Genomic DNA, 22,607 nt, shown 5'->3' with positions numbered 1-22,607 from the left:
TATGTATAACCAAAATGTAAGAAAAAATGTGTTGTAGTGAGGAGACCATCAAGGAAATACGGAGTATTTTGAGCTGATTTGATCAATTTGAGATGGAGTAAAATCAGTGGGGCTGCTTATCTGGCATTCATAACAACTGAACGTGTTGAGTTTGACATAGCTTTTCCCCTAAAATAGACTAATTTCCTTAAGCAGGCTTCGTGAAACAATCTCCTTAGCATCCTGTTCTGACCCTCCAAAATTCAAAACACTTTTTTCATTTCAAATATGCCACAGTCTTTAGTTCATTTAGGGTAGCTGAGTTAAACATAGGCTTCACTCCCAAAACCCAAACGGATTCTGGAAGTGACCTCATTCTAGGAGTAAAACTTTCCTTCTTTAAATTTGGCATTTATTTATTTATTTATTTATTTATTTACTTACTTACTTACTTGTACTGGGGACTGAATCCAGGGGCGTCCTATCTCTGAGTTACACCCTCAGCCCTATTTTATTTTTTATTTGGAAACACTAAGTTACTGTGCGCTGGCCTCAAACCTGCGATCCTCAGGTCTCAGCCTTTCAAGTGCTGAGATTACAGGCGTGGGCCACCATACTTGAGCACAACTTTTGCAAAAATCACTATTTCAGAAGCTGCCCTCTCACCAGAGGCTACTGACAGAAGAGAGAGGTCAGGCTGGCTTTAGTCCAGATTGTTTGGGAAAGAGGACATGCAAAGCTGGCCGGCTTCTTGAAAAAAGTACATTTCTAAGCGGAGCCTGGTTGCCAGCTCCCGCAGCCGGGAAGAAACCCAAAGATGGAGAGCTAAAGGTCCTCGGGGCAGACCCTAGTGTTCAGGGTCTCCAGCGCCCTGCTCCTGCGGCCGCCGTCCCGGGCCCAGGCTGGCGCTACGGCAACCCCGGTGCGGGAAAAGACGCAACGATTGACACTCCCCTTACGCCAGGCGGGGGCGGGACACCGATTGTCACGAGAGCGCCTCGGTAGAGGGGCGGGGCAGAGGGGCGGCTCTTCGCGCTTGCGCAGAGAGCGGGTTTCCCGGCTGAGAGGAGGCGGAACCGAACGAGGCGGGGCCTAGGCGTGCGCAGGCGCACTCAGCGATCTCCGGCTTCTGCGAGCGCTCTTTCCCGGCGGGCCTCGGGGCGGGGCCTCGGGGGGCGGGGCCGGGGCGGGGCTCAATGCAGAGAAGGCCCGCCTTTTCCCCTCCGCCGGCTCCTGCCGCCTTCGCTGCCGCCGCCGCCGCCGCCACCTCCTCCTCCTCCGACCCACGGAAGTCATGTTACCCAACACCGGGTAAGGGAAGGGGGCGATGCGAGGGGAGACGGCGCGGGGTGGAGTGCGCGGCTCGGTGGGGCTGCGGACATCGCCCGGCAGCCCGGCCCGCGAAGAGGGAGGACCCGCCAAAGTTGCTCTGGAACTCTGGTCCCCACGGGGTAACCCTGTAAGAGCTGCAGCAACGCTTGCAGAGTAACGCCAAGTTGTGTTCTACGTGGGGGGCAGCATTGTAAAATCCCCTTCCAGAGAGAGAGGGTCTCCCGCCGCCCACGGGGGTAGCCCTACCTTGGGTTTAACAACTGCTGCGTGGCCCGCAGAATACTGCACAATCTAGGTGAAAGGTCACTGGAACAAGCTCGCGACCTTAGCGTTTCCACCTGTCCCCAACTCTTGACTGTAGGGTGATAAGATGATGGGGATATTTAAAAATGACTTCCAGATAGCTAATTGAACTTGCATTTGTTCATATATGAGTAACTTTGGGGAAGGGTTTTTCACTTAAAGTGTTTATGTTAACATAAAATTTGACATCTTAACCTTTTTTTTTTTTTTTTTTTTAATGCGGTTCTGAGTATGGAACCCAGGGACATTCTACCTCCGAGCTCCACCCCTAGCCTTATTTTTAAATTCTTTATTTTTAAACAGAGTCTCACTGAGTTGCAAAGGGCCTCACTAAGTAGCTGAGGCTATCTTCGGACTGAGATCCTCCTGTGTCAGCCCCCAAATGCTGGGATTACAAGCGTGTGCCATGACGCCAGGCCATCTTAACCATTTTTTAAGTGTCTAGTTTAATAGTGTCAAGTCTATTCACATCGCTGTGCAGCCAATCACCAGAACTTTTTCATCTTGCAGTACTTTAACTGTCCCATTAGATGGTGCAAGACTGAGGCTGGAACATCGCATCCCAAGTTCAAGCCCAGCCCCGGTAATTTAGTGAGACCCTGTTTCAACAACAATAACAAAAATAAAAAGGACTGGGGATGTAGCTCCATGGTGGAGACCCCTTGGGTTCAATATCCAGTACCCCCCCACACACACACACACATACACACATAACCTTCAAAGAACTATGTCTCCCAATTTCTCTGTTTCTACACTGTTTGGGTATTTAAGCTGAGTGACATGTCCATTCTGTAATTAGCTTGAAGTAGGCACATAACCAGCAGACTTAAATAGCTCAAAAAGGTGTGAGATAAAAAAAAAAAAAAGTTTTCTTATTCTTACAATCCAGACCTTAGCCCGATGTGGTGGTACACACTTGTAATCCCAGCATTCAGGAGGCCGAGATGGGAGGCTGAGACAGGAGGATCACCGTTCACAGACAGCCTCAGATACTTAGTGAGGCCCTCTGAAGCTTAGTGAGACCCTGTTTAGAAATTAAAAATAAATAAATAAATAAATAAACAGGGCTTGGAGTTTAGCTCAGAGGTAGAATGCTCCTGTGTTCCACCCCCAGTACTGCAAAAAAAAAAAAAAAAAAGAAAAGAAAAGAAAAAAAATATCCAGACCCTCAGGAACTTTCTGGTGTTTCTCTTCTATGAATTTATAAGCATATTTTGTATAACAGTTAAGCAGGGCCTCATCTTTTTTTTTTTTTTTTTAGAAAATAGTAATAAACCTAGCTGGGTGTGGTGGCGCACGCTTGTAATTCCTGTGCTTTGGAGGCTGAGACAGGAGGGTTGCACAGGTTCAAAGCCAGCCTCAGCTACTTAATGAGGCTCTCAGCAACTTAGTGAGACCCTGTTTCCAAACAAAATATAAAAAATAGGTCTGGGAGTATAGCCTGGAGGTAGGAAGCCTCCGGGTTCCACCCCCAATACCACCCCCCCCAAAAAAAAAACCGACAAAATAGTAAAAAACTCTATTTTGGCCTTGCTACTTTAACTTAATATGTCCTGAGATATACGGTTATTTTTAGTACATGTAGCTCTTCTTTATTTTTTAATGGTTGTATAATAGTCTGTTAAATTCCATCATTTACTTAACCTGTCCCCTAGTTTTGGATATCAGATAATTTCTTGTTGGTTTTTTGGTGTTACTTTTTCTTTGGTTGCCAGAGCCAGCCGGCAAAGTACGGCTTCCGAAGAGAGGAGTGAGGATTAAAGAATTGAAGCATGGGAGGGCCACCAGTCACTACTGGGACCATGACTTTATTCTCTCTTGGTTACTTATATAGTTTCTAGCCTTGGGTTACGCAGGAATGCAAGAAAGACAAGTACAAAGTATATACATCACAGGCAAGTCAAACAGTGCCCTGATACAACACAAACCTAATCTTATCTGGCAGACAGAACAATAGCATCAGTCCTTCTGAGGCAATCTTAATTGCATGACTCCATACCTTGTTGACTCTGGGCCAAGGACAGTCAGAAGTACTCTTTTTAGGAAAGATAAGGGGAAGGCCTTAATGGCTCCCCACAAGTGCTTCCATGTATTATCCTTATATTCATCTGTTTGCACAAATGTGATAGCTAGGATAAACTCCTAGAAGTGAAATTGCTGGATCAAAGAGAATACGTAAACTGGGTCTGGTGGTGTATTCCTGTAATTCTTGGGAGACTGAGACAGGAGGGTTATAGGTTTGAAGACAGCCTCAGTAAATAATGAGATGCTCAGCAAACTAGGGAGATCCTGTTCCAAAAACAAAAATAAGGTGGGCATGGTTTCACACACCTGTAATCCCAATACTGGGCAGGCTGAGATAGGAGGATCATAGGTTTGAGACGAGCCTCAGCAACTTAATGAGACTCTCAGCAACCTAGCAAGACCCTGTTTCAAAACAAAAAAATAAAAGGAGCTTAGGGTGTATCTTGGAGATAGAATGTCCCTGGTACCAAAATAATTAAATAAATAAGAAAGATTATGTACTTAACTTTGTGTGTGTGTGTGGTACTGGGGGTGGAACCCAGGGGCTTTCCACCTCTGGGCTATGCTTCCAGACCTATCTTATACTTTATTTGGAAACAGGGTCTCACTAAGTTGTTGAGAGCCTCACTCAGTAGCTGAGGCTGGCTTCGAACCTGTGCGATCCTCCTGTCTCAGCTTCCCAAGCACGGGGATGACAAGTGTGCGCCACCACGCCCGGCATACTTAACTTTTTTTTGTGTTGTGCTGGGAATTGAACCCAGGGGCATTCTACCTCCGAGCTACACCCCCAGCCCAATTTTTTATTGCTTATTTTTGAAACAGGATCTCACTGAGTTGCAAAGGGCCTCACTCAGTTGCTGAGGCTATCTGCGAACTGCTATCCTCTTGTCTCAGCCTCCCAAATGCTGGGATTAAAAGTGTACACCACCATGTCTGGCTTGTTCTTACTTTTAATAGATATTACAAGAGATACTTGCCTCCAAAAGGGTTGCCTACCCAAAAGGATGAATGAGATTTCCTAATCCACATGTTGGAATTGAGAACAACAGAATATTTGATAACAAAAGTCTAATTAGAGAAAAAAAATCTCTTCATTATAGTTAAAATTTGCATTCTCTCCTGACATGTGAGGAGGAAGATCTCTTTATTACGTAATGTAGGGGCAGTTTATCCGCCATGGGACATTTGGTGATATCTGAGATGTTTGCTTGTCTAATTGAGGGGAGATGCTAATGGCATCTAGTGAGTGGAGCGCAGTGCACAGGTAGCCCCCCCCCCCCCAGACTTGCCTCATCCTCAAAGTCAGTAGTGCAGAGACACCTGATTTAAAGTCATCTGTGTATCTTTTTAATTTGCCTTGCTAAACCAATGTGGCTTTTAATTAATCTCTGAGAGTTTATATATTTAACAATTTAACCTTTATCATATGTGTTACAAATATTTGTTTTATAATTGCATCTTGGCTTTGATTATACTGTGTTTCACATGAAGAAAGGTTATGAAGTCAGTATTTTAAGACTTTCAAGGCTTTTATGATTTTGTAACAAGCTTATAAGGCCATGATAAATTTTGTTTTTGTTGTTGTTGTTGTTTTGGAGGTTGAACCCAGGGGGCATTCTACCTCCAAGCTATATCCCTAGCCCTTTACATTTTTTTATTTTGAGACGAGGTCTCTCTGAATTGCTGAGGTTGGCCTTGAACCTGCAATCCTCTTGTCTCAGCCTCCCAGTACTGGGATTATAGGTGTGTGTCACTATGCCTGGCTAAATATATACTTATGATTGTGAGTTTTACATTGAGATTTTCTTATTCACATGAAATCTATTTTGGTTTAGCAAGTGAGTTAGGAAGCTCACTTCATTTTTGTTTACATGGCCATCCAATTGTTTTCACAGCCTTGACCTAATAATTCTTTTTCTCTTAGAAATTCTGCCACTATCATATATTAAACTGTTAGGTATAAAAATCTGTTTCTGGGTTTTATAGTATTATTTTGGTCTGTCTATTCATGCACTAGTGCCAAACTACTTTTAATTATTCTAGTATTTATTTATTTATTTATTGGTGGTACTGGGGATGGAATCTAGGGACATTCTACCTTCAAGCTATATTCCCAGACCTTTTTATTCTTTTGTTTGGAAACAGATTCTCACTAAGTTGTAGATGACCTCACTAAGTAGCTAAGGCAGACCACGAACCTGTTCTTGGGTATTTAGTTTTTCAAATGTACTTTGGAATAGTTTGTATCTTTTTTTTATTTTTACTTTTTATTTTGGTGGTACTGGGGTTCCTGGAAACCCTTCTACCTCCGGGTTACACTCCCAGACCTATTTTTATACTTTTTTATTTGGAAACAGGGTCTCTTAAGCCAGCACGGCTGGCTTCGAACCAGTGCGATCCTCCTGTCTCCACCTCCCAAGCGTGGGGATTATAAGCATGCGCCACCATGCCCGGCAGTTTGTATCATTTTAAACAAATAATAGTTTTTTTTTTTTGTTGGCTATGGCGGTATATGCCAGTAGCCCTAGCTACTTGGGAGGCTGAGGCAGGAGGAACACTTGAGCCTAAGAGTTTGAGACTAGCCTGGGTAACATACCAAGGTCCTGTCTCAAAAACAGAAAACGCCAGGCATGGTGGTACATGCTTGTAATCCCAGTACTTGGGAGGCTGAGATAGGAAGATTGCAGGTTCAAGGCCAGCCCCCCAGCAACTTAGTGAGGCCCCCTGCAATTTTAGTGAGACCCTCCCTGTTTTGAAAGTAAGAATAAAAAATAGGGCTAGGGATATAGCTCAGAGGTAGAATGCCCCTGGGGTTTTTTTGTGTGTGTGTGTGGGGGGGAGTAACTAGAAATTGAACCCAGGGGCATTCTACCCTCTACCTCCAAGCTATACCTCCAGCCCTATTTTTTATTCTTGTTTTTTTTTTGTGTGTGTGTGGTACTGGAAATGGAACCCAGGGACATTCTACCTCCAATCTACACCCCCAGTCCTATTTCTTATTCTTTATTTTGAAACAAGGTCTCACTGAGTTGCAAAGGGCCTCACTAAGTAGCTGAGGCTGTTTGCAAACCACAATCATTTCTCAGTCTTCCAAATGCTGGGATTTTAAATGTATGCCACCACACCTGCTTTATTCTGTGTGTGTGTGTGTGTGTGTGTGTGTGTGTGTGTGTGTGTGTGTGTGTGTCTGGGGATGGAACCCAGGGGCATTTGACCTCCAAGCTACACCCCCTGCCCTATTTTTTTATTCTTTATTTGAAACCAGGTCTCACTGAGTTGCAGAGGGCCTCACTAAGTAGCTGAGGCTGTCCGTGAACCGTGATCCTCCGGTCTCAGCCTCCCGAATGCTGGGATTACGAGTGTGCACCACCACGCCCAGCTTTTTCTTAACTTTTGAAACAGGGTCTCACTAAATTGCAGATGGCCTCATTAAGTATCTGAGGCTGGCTTGTTTTTCCTTTTAAAAGTAATTTTAAAATTCATATTTACTCCAATTTTTTTCAGGTTATTTCTGCATTTCCAAATTTTAGTCATCTACCAATGGGTTAAGACATTTAGAATCTTTCTTTGACAGAGATGCTTTTGTCATTGACATTCTGGTCCTAATTCTTTGGAGCTGGAACAGTTCCTTAGGAGTACACATTTGGCTGCTTTTGCTTGACTTGTTTCTAATTTCTGAGATTCTAGACTAGAAGGAGAATGCCCTTTAGCCTACTGGGAATCAGAGCAGCTGTGCCACAGGCAAAGAGAGAGGGCCTCTGTGTGTGTTTGTGTGTGCATTTTTGTGTGTATGTGTGGGTACTGGGGATTGAACTAGAAGAGTTCTACCTCTGAGCTACAGCCCCAGGCCTATTTATTTATTTATTAGTTGTGGTACTGAAATTGAACCCAGGGGAATTCTACCTCTGAGCTGCACCCTAGCCCTATTTTTTTTTTTTTTTTTGAAACAGTGTCACACTAAGTTGCAGTGGGCCTAAGTTGCTAAGGCTGGCCCCAAGCCTCTGGTCTTCCTATCTCAGCCTCTCAAATACTGGGATTACAAGCATGTGCCACCACACCTGGCTTTTTAAATTTTGAAACAGGGTCTCACTAAGTTGCTGAGGCAGGTGTCAAATCTCAGGAGATGTAGCTGATTGATGGAGTGCCTATCTAGCATGCGAGAGGCCCTGGGTTCAACTCTTAGTGCCACCAGCTAAACAAAACAAAACCTTTCATCATCCCTAAAAGAAACCCCTCAGCTGTCAACTCCTAAAATTTCCCATTCCCAGCTCTGAGTAACCAGTGACCCAGTCTCTGTAGATTTGTCTGTTCAGGATAGGTCATACAAATGGAATTCTGCAACATATGTCTCTATGTGGCTGCCTTTCGCTTAGCAAAATGTGTCTCTTTCATCCATACTGTGGCATGTATCCGCATTTTATTCCTTTTTATTGGTGAACAATACTCCATTGTGTGCATGTACCATGTTATGTTTATCCATTCATGAGTTAATGGATATTTGGATTATTTCCACTCCAGCTACGATGAGCATCCATTGAACAATGATTTGTTTTTGGATAATTTCTTTTAAGTGTTATATAGTTGTAGAAAAATTATAAAGTATTAAAGAATGTAAATATTATAAAATCTGTGTATAATTTCATAACTTTTTTGCAGAAAAAATGCATGTTTATATAGTGTATTTTATTAATTTCTTATTTCTAAGATTTACTTTGCAGTTCAACAGATTTTGTTTGACAGATCGCAGCTACACTGGCCAGCTGCTGTTGTCATAAATAATTTATAAATTATTGTGCAGTGGAAATATGGTGGAGTTATTAACCATCAAGTAGGCAGGGTCGGAAGGGTTAGAGAAAATCAAACAGGAGAAAACATTATGAAAATGTGTATGAGCTTCTGTATAGGTTACTAAGTAAAATATTGAGCTTTCTAATAAGTTAACATTTGTTTTGTTATAGGAAGCTAGCAGGATGTACAGTTTTTATCACCGGTGCTAGCCGAGGCATCGGCAAAGCTATTGCGTTGAAAGCGGCAAAAGATGGAGCAAACATTGTCATTGCTGCAAAGACCACCCAGTCACACCCCAAACTTCCAGGCACCATCTATACTGCTGCTGCAGAAAGTAAGTGTGACGATTGCCATTTCATGAGACGTCCTCACAGTGGTTTTAGTGTGTAGAGAATTTGCGGAAGTTTAGTTTGAGCCACTTGAAAGCTACCTTTTAAATAATTTTGTCTAGCTGGCTGTTTTGTCACACACTTATAATCCCAGTACTTGGACGATTGAGACAGGAGAATTACAAGTTCATGGCCAGCGTCAGCAATTTAGTAAGGCCCTCTGCAACTTAGTGAGACCCTATTTCAAAATAAAAAAATAAGCTGGGCATAGTGGGGCAGGCTTGTAATCCCAGCGCTTCGAAGCCAGCCTCAACTACTTAGTGAGGCTCTCAGCAACTTAGTGAGACCCTGTTTCCAAATAAAGTATAAAATAGGTCTGGGAGTATAGCCTGGAGATAGAAAAGCCGCTGGTTCCACCCCCAGTACCACCAAAAAATAAAATAAAATAAATAGTCGGGCGTGGTGGTGCACACTTGTAATCAGCGTGCTTGGAAGGCTGAGATAGGAGGATCGCGCAGGTTCTAAGCCAGCCTCAGCTGGCTTAAGAGACTCTGTTTCCAAATAAAATATAAAAAAATAGGTCTGGGAGTATAGCCCAGAGGTAGAAGGCCCATGGGTTCCATCCCCAGTACCACCCCCCCCCCAAAAAAAAAATATATATATATAATACAAAAGGTAAAATATGGCTTGGGAGTATGGCTTAGAAATAGAATGTCCCTGAGTTCAATTCCTAGTAACATAACACACACATTTTTTTTTTTTTTTGGTGGTACTGGGGTTCCTGGAAACCCTTCTATCTCTGGGCTACACTCCCAGACCTATTTTTATATTTTTATTTGGGAACAGGGTCTCTTAAGCCAGTGCGGCTGGCTTCGAACCTGCGCGATCCTCCTGTCTCCGTCTCCCAAGTGCAGGGATTACAAGCATGCGCCACCATGCCTGGCCACACACACACATTTTTAATATCTGTTTAAAGAAATATTTTCTAGATGTAGTGGTACACACCTCTTATCCCAGTACTTGGTATACTGAGGCGGGGGGTTTCAGGTTCAAGACTAGCCTCAGCAACAGCAAGACTCAGCAATCTAGCAAGACCTTGTTTCAAAATAAAAGCTAAAAAGAGCTGGAGGTAGAGATCAGAGGTAAAATGCCCCAGGGTTGAATCCCTAGCACCACACACACACATTTATTTCATCTCCAGAGAGCAGGAATTCTGATCATTTTTCTCCTCTAGCACTTTGAAAATATGGAAGGTCCAATGGAAAATCATGTCTGAAGGCTGGGGATGCAGCTTGGTGGTAGAGCTCTTGCCTACCATACACAAGGCCCTGGCTTCTATTTCTAGCACCACAAAAAGAAAAGCAAATTCTCAAAAGCCAGGTGTGGTGACGCATGCTTGTAATCCCAGCATTTGGGAGGCAGAGACAGGAAGATCGCGGTTCGTGAATAGCCTCAGCTACTTAGGCCCTCTGCAACTCAGTGAAACCCTGTTTCAAAATAAAGAATAAAAATTAGGGCTGGATGCCGGGGTCCAGCCCTAGCAGGAGTCGGGGGGCGTGTGTTGGTGAGAGAAGACTCTGACACATGAGGCTAGATGCAAGCTTCTCTCACCAACACACGACCCCCGACTCCTGCTAGGGCTGGACCCCAGCATAGTAGCGCCATAGAAGCTTGCATTTGGTCTCGTGTGTCAGAGTCTTCTCTCACTTGACCTTGACTCTTCTCTCACCAACACAGGACCCCCGACTCCTGCCAGGGCTGGACCCCGGCAGCTGGAGGTGTAGCTCAGAGGTAGAATGCCTCTGGCTTCCATCCCCAGTACTGAAAATAAAAAGCAAAAATAAAAAAAGGTCCTCTTGAGGCCAGGCTCTGCAAACAAGAAGTTGGTGGTGGTGGTGGGGAGAAAAACAAATTCTCAGGAAGGCAGTATTCTTGAATGGGAGAAGAAGGAGTGTAAATGGGGAAGGGACAGGTTGAGGGAAGATGGTGTGAACACTTTGAAAAAAATCTCTATGTTACTTATTCTCTTTCCATTTTGCAGGTTATTTTAATATTTTTGGTTGATGAATAATTATTATGTGCCTATTTTCACAGCTTTGTGCCAGGTACAGTACCCAGGTAGCAGAGCTAAAAAAATTCAACTTTAAAGCTGAGCATAGTGGCACACACTTTTAGGGGGTGGGGATGCTGAGATGGTAGGGTTGCAGGTTCAAGGCCAGCTCCGGTAACTTAGCAAGACCCTGTTTCAAAATATAAAAGGGCTGGGGGTGTAGCTCAGAAGTAGAAAGGCCCTACATTCAATCCCTAGCCCCATACACATACATGCAAAGAATCAACTTTAATTGACATTGCTATTTTTTTTTTTTTTTGGTGGGTCTGGGGATGGAACCCAGGGGCATTTGACCTCCAAGCTACACCCCCTTCCCTACTTTTTATTCTTTATTTTTTGAAACAGGGTCTCACTGAGTTGCAGAGAGCCTCACTAAATAGCCGAGGCTGCCTGCGAACCGTAATCCTCCAGTCTCAGCCTCCCAAGTGCTGGGATTACAAGCGTGCGCCACCACGCGTGGCTTACATTGCTAGTTTTGTTAGTCATATAAATAGCATTGTGATTATGTTGGAAGAATGTACATTTCTTGATTTCTTGAAGTACTTTTTTTGTGTGTGTGGTGCAGGGGATGGAACCCAGAGGTTTTCTACCTTCGGGCTACATTCCCAGACCTATTTTCTATTTTATTTGGAAATAGAGTCTCACTAAGTTGTTGAGAGCTTCACTAAGTAGCTGAGGCTGGTTTCGAACCTGTGCTATCCTCCTGTCTCAGCCTCTCAAATACTGGGATTACAAGCATGAGCCACCACACCTGGCTTGAGGTACTTTTAAGTGAAATGATATCAGAATTATTCTATTTTTATTTTTATTTTTTTGTAGTGCTGGGGATGGAACCCAGGGGCATTCTACCTCCAAGCTACATCCCCAGTCTTATTTTTTATTCTTTATTTTAAAACAGGGTCTCACTAAGTTACAGAGAGCCTCACTAAGTAGCTGAGGCTGGCTGCAAACTTGTGATCCTCCTGTCTCAGCCTCCCAAGTCCTGGGATTACAAGTGTGTGTGCCACCATGCCCAGCTCCTGTTTTATTTTTTATTTGGAAACAGGGTCTTACCAAGTTGTGAGAGCCTTGTCAAGTTGTTGAGTCTGGCTTTAAATCTGTGATGCTCTTGTCTCAGCCCCCAAAGTATTGGGACACAGGCACGTGCCATCATGCCCAGCCCCTAGACTGTTTTTACTTTTTTATTTTGAAACAGAGTCTCATTAAGTTGTAAAGGGCCTTGCTAAGTTGCTGAGGCTGACTGTGAACCTGCCATTCTTCTGTCTCAGCCTCCCAACTACTGGGATTACAAACATGTGCCACCATGCCTGGCTTCTTTTTGGTGGTATTGGGGTTCCTGGACACCCTTCTACCTCTGGGCTATACTCCCAGACCTATTTTTATATTTTTATTTGGAAACAGGTCTCTTAAGCCAGCACGGCTGGCTTCGAATCTGCGCGATCCTCCTGTCTCCGCCTCCCAAGTGTGGGGATTACAAGCATGCACCACCACGCCCGGCCCTGGCTTGGTTTTGAATAGAGTTGGCCTAGCAAGTCTGAAGCTGGCTATGGTTAATCTCTGTCCTACTATGTGGTTAGAAGACTATAGTTATTTATATTGATTTTCTGAACATAGGGTCCTTTTTGCTTTTGACTCTTGTATCCGAGTGGGAGATATAATACTTGACTGCTTCACTGCTCTTTTGTTTGTTTGCCCTTTGTAGTTGAAGCAGCTGGAGGAAAGGCCTTGCCGTGCGTTGTTGATGTAAGAGATGAACAGCAGATCAGCAGCGCAGTGGAGAAAGCCGTTGAGAAATTTGGAGGTAGTGCTTTCATTCTGAAACAATTATTCTGCGTTGATAACCTATAGGTATAACAATACTCAGCAGATGATTACTGAATATTGATAAAAGTCGTGTAACAATACCCAGGGAACAACCCAAACCATGGATAGTAACTAAACCCTGGACATGTTGCATTACTTTCTATGTGTATGTACCTGTGATAAAGTTCAATTTATAAATTAAGCGCAGTAGAAAGTGAACAGTAATTAATAATAAAATACAGCAATGTATAATAATATGCAGTAGTGAAAGTTGTGTGGCTGTAGACTCTCTTCTCTCCTAACCTGTAGCTTGAGGTACATAACTCACCTGAGCATACTAGCATAACTAGCTCAAATTTTTTTCCTTCTTATAGCTTCACCTATAGAAGATTCATTCTTAGTGTAGAGCTTAGCAACCTCAGCATAATGATATTTTTCTCCCCCACTCTTTTTTTTGGTGGTACTGGGGTTCCTGGAAACCCTTCTACCTCCGGGCTACACTCCCAGACCTATTTTATATTTTTGAAACAGGGTCTCTTACGCCAGCGCGGCTGGCTTCGAACCTGCGTGATCCTCCTGTCTCCGCCTCCCAAGCGTGGGGATTACAAGTGTGCGTCACCACACCCGGCTATCATAGCCATTTTTAAGTGTGCTGTTCAGTGGCACTAAGTTCATTCAGGTTGTTGTGTAGCCATCCTTAACTGCTCTTTAAGAAGAATAATGAACTGTATCTAGAAACAAAGGGAAATGTTTGACCATTTTCATTTAATGTTATCTCAGAAGCATATAACTAGATAAGATATTAGTATTATAGGAATTAGTATTATAGGAATTATAAGTAGGAATTAGAGAGAATACACAAAAATTAGTCAGATATTTTTGAGTATGCATATAATCACAAACAGAATTGATCCAATGTGATCATTTGCTGGGTTTGAGACTTAAGATCTTTGTATTTTCCTGGTTTCAAGACCAGAAAGGAGCCCAGTGTGCTCGGGTACAGGTCTTAGAGACATGCTAGATAGGAATTTGACCTATGGCTTGTGGAGAAAGGGAAAGAAGGCCAGGAGGAAAGAGGACAGCTAGGGTAGGAGCTAAGAGCCGCTGAGGACTGAGCCGCCTTCTTTCTCATCGGGCTCTGCTGATTGACTCTGCCTGCATGGTGCCAGTGAAAATCACGTGGCTGCTCTCTTGAAACAGATTGTGCTTCTCACATGGACGTATTGGTCAGTCATATTACCTTAAGAGGTATTTCTTAATAAACTGAGGGGTCAACAGAGTAAATGATTTTTTTTGTGTGTAATTAAAACATCTCATTTGCATTAAAATGAAATTTATTACTTTGGAAACAGGAATTGACATTTTGGTGAATAATGCCAGTGCTATTAGCCTGACCAACACATTGGAAACACCTACAAAGAGAGTGGACTTGATGATGAGCGTGAACACCAGAGGCACCTACCTTACGTGAGTCAGAGAAGAGTGTGGGGAGGATGCCACCGTGTTGCCTGGAGATCTTACTTATAAGTAGATGTGAACCAAGCTACCAGTACACTATAAACTAGTCAATAACCAGCGGGGTGTAGTGGTGCACATTTGTAATCCCACTACTGAGACAGATAGATCATAGGTTCATGGCTAGCCTCAGCTATTTAATAGGGCCTTTACTTAAAGAGACCCTGTTTCAGAAATTAAAAAAAAAAAAAAAAAAATAGGGCTGGGTATGTAGCTCAGAGGTAAAGTGCCCTGGGTTTAATCCCCAGTACCACACACACACATACTATTCCAGAAGGGTTGCAGGTTTGAAGCCAGCCTCAGCAACTTAGCTGGGCTCTCAACACTTAGTGAGACCCTGTTTTCAAATAAAAAATTTAAAAAAGGGCTGAGCGTATAGCTCAGAGGTAGAATGCCCCTGGATTCAATCCCTAGCACCACACAACCACACACACACACACACATGCACACACATCCCACAACAACAACAGAAAACAAAAAATACATACACATAAATAGTCAGTAAAATCCATTATCTTAGTATGGTAAGTATATTAAGAGTTTTCACTACAACGTAGGAGGTAGGGCTTATTGCTATAGAAAATGCACTGGAGATAGGATGAGTGTGTTCAGGCGAGCTCAGAAAGTACAGATGGAAAGATTTTGTCAAAGGAAAAGCTCATATTCATGGTATGAGTGAAATTAGCTCTTTCCTTGGAGTATAAAGTATGATCTTATTGTCTGGAATCGATTTAGATTTTTTTTTTCAGTACTGGGGATGGAATCCAGGGACATCGTACCTCTGAGCCACACCCCCAGTCCTATTTGTTTAGTCTCTTTCTTTTTTTTCTTTTTTTTGGGTGGTACTGGGGGTGGAACCCAGGGGCTTTCTACCTCTGGGCTATACTCCCAGACCTATTTTATATTTTTATTTGGAAACAGGGTCTCACTAAGTTACCGAGAGCCTCACTCAGTAGCTGAGGCTGACTTAGAACCTGTGTGATCCTCCTGTCTCAGCCTCCCAAGCACGGGGATTACAAGCGTGCGCCACCACGCCCGGCTCTATCTATTTATTTATTTATTTATTTATTTATTTGTTTATTTATTTATTTGCTGTACTGAGGATAGAACTGAGGGGCATTCTACCTCCAACCTACACCCCCAGCCCTATTTTTTTTTTTTTTTTTTTATTCTTTACAGGGTCTCACTAAGTTGCAGAGGCCTCACTAAGTAGATGAGGCTGTCTGAGAACCACGATCCACCTATCTCAGCCTCCCAAATGCTGGGATTACAAGTGTGCACCACCACGCCCAGCTCTAGTCTTTTTATTTTTGAAATGGTCTCACTGAGTTGTAAAGGGCCTCGCCAGGTAGCTGAGGCTGTCTGCAAACCATGATCCTCCGGTCTCCACCTCCCGAATGTTGGGATTACAAGTGTGCACTGCCACGCCTAGCCAATTTAGATGGTTTTCTATTGATACTTTTAGGTGCAGTTTCACTGTTTTAATGAAAATCAGCTGAAAAAATTCTATGTCCCTCCTCACTGCACCCCATAAAAGTGAAGCACCAGCCAGCAGCAGTGGCTCACGCTTGTAATCCCAGCTACCTGGGAAGCTAAGGCAGGAGGATCAAAGTTGGAGGTCAGCCTCAGCAATGTAACAAGACACTATCTCAAAATAAAGTGTTTTCCTGGGTATGGTGGCGCATGCCTGTAATCCTAGTACTTGGGAGGCTGAGACAGGAGGATCACAAGATTGAGACCAGCTTCATAACATAGTGAGACTCTCAGCAACCTGGTGAGACCCTGATTCAAACCAAGAATAAAAGGCTGGATGTTGTGGCACACGCTTATAATCCCAGCATTTGGGAGCAGAGACCCGGAGACCGGAGGATTGTGGTTTGCCGGTTTGTACACAGCCTCAGCTACTGAGTGAGGCCTTTCACAACTCAGTGAGACTCAATAAAAAAAACTACAAAAGCTGGGTGTAGTGGCGCATGCTTGTAATCCCCACACTTGGGAGGCGGAGACAGAAGGATCGCGCAGGTTCGAAGCCAGCCTTGCTGGCTTAAGAGACCCTGTTTCCAAATAAAAATATAAAATAGGTCTGGGAGTGTAGCCCAGAGGTAAAAGGGTTTCCAGGAACCCCAGTACCACCAAAAAATAAATAAATAAATAAATAAATAAATAAATAAATAAATAATAAAAATTACAAAAATAGGGCTGGGGGTGTAGCTTGGAGGTACAATGTCCCTGGGTTCCATCCCCAGTACCACACAAAAAAAAAAAAAAAATAAATAAATAAATAAAAAGATCTCAGGGTGTAGGTTGGAAATAGAATATTAATGAGTTTAATTCCTAGTACCACCCACTCACACACACAAAATAAATTTAAAAAAATTTAAGGGCTGGGGATATAAGCTCAGTTGTAGAGTGCTTGTCTAGCATGTACATGGCTCTGATTCAATCCCAAGTATTGCAAAAATACCAAACAGCCAAACAATAAAAAAAAACCAAACAGCGAAGCATATTTGGAAACAAAACGCACGCGCGCGCGCGCGCGCACACACACACACACACACACACACACACACACACACATCCCTCTAGTTATTTGGTTTGTAAGCTTGACAAGATACAGTGTTTTACAAAAACCAGGCGTGGTGGCACATGCTTATAATCCCCTCGCTTGGGAGGCTGAGACAGGAGGATCACGCAGGTTCAAAGCCAGCCTCAGCTGGTTTAAGAGACCCTGTTTCCAAATAAAAAATGTAAAATAGGTCTGGGAGTATAGCCCGGAGGTAGAAGGCCCCTGGGTTCCATTCCCAGTACCACCAAAGAAAAAAAGAGTGTTTTACTTTAGAAATGAAAAACTTAACTGACTTGAAAGAAGAAAGGACTAGTTTGAAGTTCTAGGGTGTCCCTGAGTATAAAAGAAAGCTATAACATAATTAGGCTATAATATAGCTTTTAACTATTAATGCTGTAACTTAGTACTTAAAATTTTAAAAATATTGAACACAAATCTTTTATGAAATAAATTATGTGTTTGTCCTAAAGGCAAATTACATTGTGTATTGGTACATTTACATTTGAGAATGTTTTGGGAGTTATATTACTAAATTATAGTACTAATAATAGCAGGAGTATGTAGTAGGAGGAGGATGTCTACTGAAGTGAATTAAATCAATATATGTAATACTCATGGGAGGATTATTTAGTTTGTGTTTGATATATATATATACTGTCCTAAACCTATCATATGTCATCTCATTTTAATCCTTTGGTCAATCTATATGGTAGTATATATTCCCAGCATTTTTTTGGGGGGAGGGAGGGTACTGGGGATTGAAACCAAGGGTGTTTTTTCTCTGAGTGGGTTGCTGAGAGGCTTGCTAAGTTGCTGAGGCTGTCCTTGCTACAATCTTCCTGTCTCAGCCTCCCAAGTACTGGGATTATAGGTGTGTGCCACCATACCCAGATTATTCCCACATTTTATAGAAGAGAAAACTGAGAATTAGAATGCTATATAATTTGCCCAAGGTTGCACAGTGAAGGAGCAGAAACAGGATTTGAACTCAGGTCTTTCTGGCTTGAATAAACAAAGTTTTTATTTTTTTTCAGGCCAGGCATGGTGGTGCAAGCTTGTAATCCCAGCATTCGGGAGGCTGAGACTGGAGGATCGCTGTTCGAGGACAGCCTCAGCCACTTAGTGAGGCCCTTTGCAACTTAGTGAGACCCTGTTTCAAATTAAAGAATAAAAACTAGGGCAGGGGGGTGTAGCTCAGAGGTCAAATACCTCTGGGTTCCATCCCCAGACCCGCAAAAAAAAAAAAAAAAAAAAAACATTCAGTGCTAGGGTTTGAACTTAGGGTGCCACTTGAGCCCTCTCTCCAGTTCTCAGCTCTTTTTTTTTTCTTCGATGATACTGGAAGTTCAACCCAGGAGCATTCTACCTCTAAGCTCTACCCCAACCCTTTTTTTGTTTATTTTGAAACAGGGTCTCAGTAAGTTGCTCTAAATTGCTGAGGCTGACCTTGACACTGTCATCTATTCTCAGCCTCCCAAGTACTGGGATTACAGGCATTGGTCACCGAACCCAGCGCCCCAGCCTTTTCTCTTGTTTATTTTGAGACACTTACCCAGATTGGCCTTGAACTTTAATTCTTCTGCCTCAGCCTCATGCGTTGGTGGGATAGCACGCCGGGCTGAACGTCCATGTTCTTTACCACAGTGCTGACTGGCAAGTACATTATTCTAAGAATTATGAATGTATGCAGGTGAGAGAGAATTGAGGATGGATGTGATGGAGGATGACCTCTGTTGGGCACAACTGCCTACTGCATCAGGATTTAATGTTTTTTCCACCTAACAGATTATGTAGTCAGGCCATCCATTACGCAGAGTTTCAAAACATGGATATTAGTTTATTGTCCTATCTTCTTTCTAGAAAACAAACAACAGGATGCATCCTACAAACGAAAAGCACCTGCAGATAACTGAGCAAGTTCATTTGCCCCATAGGAGTCCTTTAAAATGGAACTTTAAAAAGTGAAGCTTTTAGAAAGTCACTGACTTGTGCTTTCTTTCACTTTCAGATCTAAAGCATGTATTCCTTTTTTGAAAAAGAGTAAAGTCGCCCACATCCTCAATCTCAGCCCACCACTGAACCTGAATCCAGTCTGGTTCAAACAGCACTGTGGTAGGTGGTGGGACGGGAGGTTCTGTGGGTTTGCTTTGAATCAAATCATGTTTCTATTATGTAATCACAACTGTACAAACTATGCAATAGTGAATTTTCTGTGCCCAAACTGCAGAAAGCATTCGGAAAGTAAAATCATAATTGTTAATCTGTAGTTTTAAAAATTGAGGTATAAAGTGCCCAGATCTTAGGTTCAGTATAATGAATTTTGACACATGTATATAACCATTATCCAAATCAGGATGTGAATTTCTGTCATCTTAGAAAGCTCTTTCACATCCGAGTGGGTATGCTTTATTGTATGTAATTTATTCTTTAATAAAGCTAGTTAAAAACTATCTATGAAATACTGTACTATTAATAGCAAACTAGTGATGGAAGGTGAGTTTGCTAAGTAACAATATTTGAGTATACGTGCCTCCTTTAATCCGTATATCATGTGCTTGGTTTTTATTTCAGTATAATAAACTGACATTTGGAAAGGCACTTGAAATAGGAATCCACAAAGCAAAACTGAAAGAAGTTTTGTTTAATTGATTTGGCTACGGGAGTTTCAGTCCTGTTGTTGCTGTTGTTTTGCAATGCTGAAGGGCCTTGTGCTTGCTGAGCAAACACTCTACTACTAAAATGCATGTCCAGCCCGTGCTGTTGTTGTTTTACTGGTGCTAGTGTATTTTTATTTTATTTTATTTTATTTTATTTTATTTTATTTTATTTTATTTTTTTGTGGGTCTAGGGATGGAACCCAGGGGCATTCGACCTTCCAAGCTACACCCCCAGCCCTATTTTTTTATTCTTTAATTTGAAACAGGGTCTTGCTAAGTTGGGGAGGGCCTCACTAAGTAACTGAGGCTGTCCATGTACCATGATCCTCTGGTCTCAGTCTCCCGAATGCTGGGATTACAAGCATGTGCCACCATGCCCAGCTTGTATTTTTGTTTTTTAATTAATTAATTATTATTATTTTTGTGCTACTGGGGATTGAATTGAGGGGTATCCTATCTCTGAGCCACACCCCTAACCCTATTTTATTTTTTATTTTGAAACATGGTCTCGTTAAATTGCAGAGGGCCTTGCTAATTGCTGAGGCTGGTCATGAACTTGTGATCCTCTGTCTCAGCCTCCCAGGTACTGCGATTACAGGCATGCACCACCACAGTAGTTTCTTTTTAAATAATCACTTTCAGGGTAAGGATGTGGCTTAGTGGTAGAGTGCTTGCCTACCATGTACAAGGCCTTAGGTTCAAGCCCCCACTACCACCGAAAATAAGTAAATAATCACTTTTGATACTTGAAAAGGCTGGGCGTGGTGGTGCACACTTGTAATCCTAGCATTCAGGAGGCGGAGATCAGAGGATTGAGGTTTGCGGACAGTCTCAGCTACTTAGTGAGGCCCTTCACAATTCAAGAAATAAAAAAGACTAAGAAATAGGACTGGCGGTGTAGCTCGGAGGCAGAATGCTCCTGGGTTCTATCCCTAGTATCGAAAAAAAAAAAAAAAAAAGAAAAGAAAAAGGGGTTGAGGATGTAGCTCAATGCTAGAGTGTTTGCCTAGTATGTACAAGGCCCTGGGTTTAATCCCCAGTACTAACATGAAAAAAAAGATGTTAAAGGAGAAACAAAAAATTAAGAAAAACAAGGCCGGGCATGGTGGCGCACACTTGTAATCCCATCACTTGGGAGGCTTAGACAGGAGGATCACGGTTTGTGGGCAGCCTCAGCTACTTAGTGAGGCCCTTTGCAACTCAGTGAGACTCTGTTTCAAAATAAAGAATAAAAACTAGGGCCGGGGGTGTAGCTCGGAGGTAGAAAGCCCCTGAGTTCCATCCCCAGTATGGAAAAACAACAACAAAAAGCTATATGGTGTATATTTTATATTTGTGGAAAGAATTCTCAAAAATGTGTCAGGGAGCTGGGGAATTTAGCTCAGTGTTAGTGTGTTTGCCAGGCATGTGCAGAGCCCTCAGTTTGATTTGATCCCCAGTTGTGTGTGTTTGTGTGTGTTTGTGTGTGTGTATGTGTGTGTGTGTGTGTGTATGTGTGTGTTAACATACACACATACATTTACACAGGTATCGGAAAAGTAGTAATGGAAGGAAGTTGGTTATTTATATACACTAATGTGTTTCTAATATTACTTTGTGGGTTTCTTTCAGCATATACAATTGCTAAATATGGGATGTCTATGTGTGTGCTTGGAATGGCGGAGGAATTTAAAGGTGAAATTGCAGTCAATGCCTTATGGCCTAGAACAGGTAAGTAGTTTGATAGAAGTTAGTAGACTTACATTTATTGTCTTCTCTTCCCGGGTGCTGAGGATTGAACCCAGGGCCTCACTCATGCTAGGCAAGTACTCTGCCACTGAGCTTGACCACGCCCCCTTCAGGGATTGAACCTAGAGGCATTCTACCTCGGAGCCATACGTTAGCCCTTTTTATTTTTTATTTTGAAATAGAGTATTACTGGATTGCTGAAGGTCTCACTAAGTTGCTGAGGCTTGCCTCAAACCTACTATTCTCCTGTCTTAGCCTAAGTACTAGATTACAGGCATGTGCCAGTGTACCTAACTCTGTCCTTGGCGGTCTTGAGTATCTTAAATGTGGTGAGGGACAGACTGTCAACAGTAACTCCAGTCTGGGACACCAGCTACATTTTTTTATCATGCAGTGTAACAGCCTTATCAGTCCTCTTGCAGGGTTGACTTGGACTGCATGGACGACCCTTCGGCCTGCACTGAAGTGGGGACACTGGACACTGGAACATGTGGAGAATCTCAGGAAGGCTGCAGCAGAAGCTGTCTGCCCCCTGGCCTTCTCTCTTTTTGCTACCTTCTGCAAAAAATTATTTTTCTTTTTTTGTATTGGGTATTGAACCCAGGGGTATTCTGCCTTTGAGAAGTACTCCCAGTCCTTAATATCTTTTTTATTTTTTGTTTTGAAACTGAGTCTTGCTAGGTTGCTGAGTCTGTAAGTTGCTGGTTTTGAATCTGCGATCCTCTTGTCTCAGCCTCTCAAGTACTGGGATTACTGGCGTGCAACACCACACCCAGTTACATTCTGCAAAGAAAACATGTTTTTATTTTCTGTGTTCCAACAAATACTTCTTAACATTTTTGTATACTTCTTTCTTTTTTTTCACTTTATAAATATGTGGATTATCTACTTTCACATGAATTTTTCTGAGTTCACAGAGGGCCCAGAGCCCTCTCGTGATCACAGAAGGACCTGCATGTGCCTGCACCATGTGAGCAAATTTGCAGTTTTTTTTTTTTTCCAGGTCTGGGGATGGAACCCAGGGGTATTTGACCTCCAAGCTACATCTCTTGCCCTATTTTTTTTTTAATTCTTTATTTTGAAACAGGGTCTCACTAAGTTGTAGAAGGCCTCACTAAGTAGCTGAGGCTGTCCGCGAACAGCGATCCTCTGGTCTCAGCCTCCCAAATGCTGGGATTACAAACGTGTGCCACCACGCTGGCAAATTTGCAGTTTTTTTTGGTACTGGGGGTGGAACCTAAAGGCTTTCTACCTCTGGGCTATACTCCCAGCCTATTTTATATTTTATTTATTTATTAATTAATTAATTTATTTATTTGCGGTACTGGGCATAGAACCCAGGGGCATTCTACCTCCAAGATACACTTCAACCCTATTTTTTTTTTTTATTTTTATTTTTTGGTGGTACTGGGTTTCCTGGAAGCCCTTCTACCTCCGGACTACACTCCCTGACCTATTTTTATATTTTTATT

At 42.6% G+C, this 22,607-nt stretch overlaps 1 protein-coding gene across 2 annotated transcripts in view; it reads left to right on the top strand.

Annotated features, from left to right (window-relative positions):
• Window positions 1–1,273: 1,273 nt before the first annotated feature.
• HSDL2 (hydroxysteroid dehydrogenase like 2) overlaps window positions 1,274–22,607 on the top strand; it is a gene marked incomplete at both ends in the record, with an annotated part of 66,507 nt that continues 45,173 nt past the window's right edge. Inside the window, 6 exons of one of the 2 annotated variants that reach the window (XM_080708343.1) lie at window positions 1,274–1,290; window positions 8,598–8,761; window positions 12,569–12,667; window positions 14,022–14,136; window positions 18,759–18,862; window positions 21,019–21,117. In XM_080708343.1, coding sequence (XP_080564469.1) covers window positions 1,274–1,290; window positions 8,598–8,761; window positions 12,569–12,667; window positions 14,022–14,136; window positions 18,759–18,862; window positions 21,019–21,117 — 598 coding nt within the window. The remainder of the gene's footprint in view (window positions 1,291–8,597; window positions 8,762–12,568; window positions 12,668–14,021; window positions 14,137–18,758; window positions 18,863–21,018; window positions 21,118–22,607) is intronic. The other variant, XM_080708344.1, reaches the window with a different exon arrangement.

The sequence above is a fragment of the Muscardinus avellanarius genome (genome assembly GCF_963383645.1).
Source record: "Muscardinus avellanarius genome assembly, chromosome: 13".
Taxonomy (NCBI): Eukaryota; Metazoa; Chordata; class Mammalia; order Rodentia; family Gliridae; genus Muscardinus; species Muscardinus avellanarius.
The sequence above is the reverse complement of the archived record's forward strand: the minus strand, read 5'-3'. Positions and strand labels throughout refer to the sequence as shown.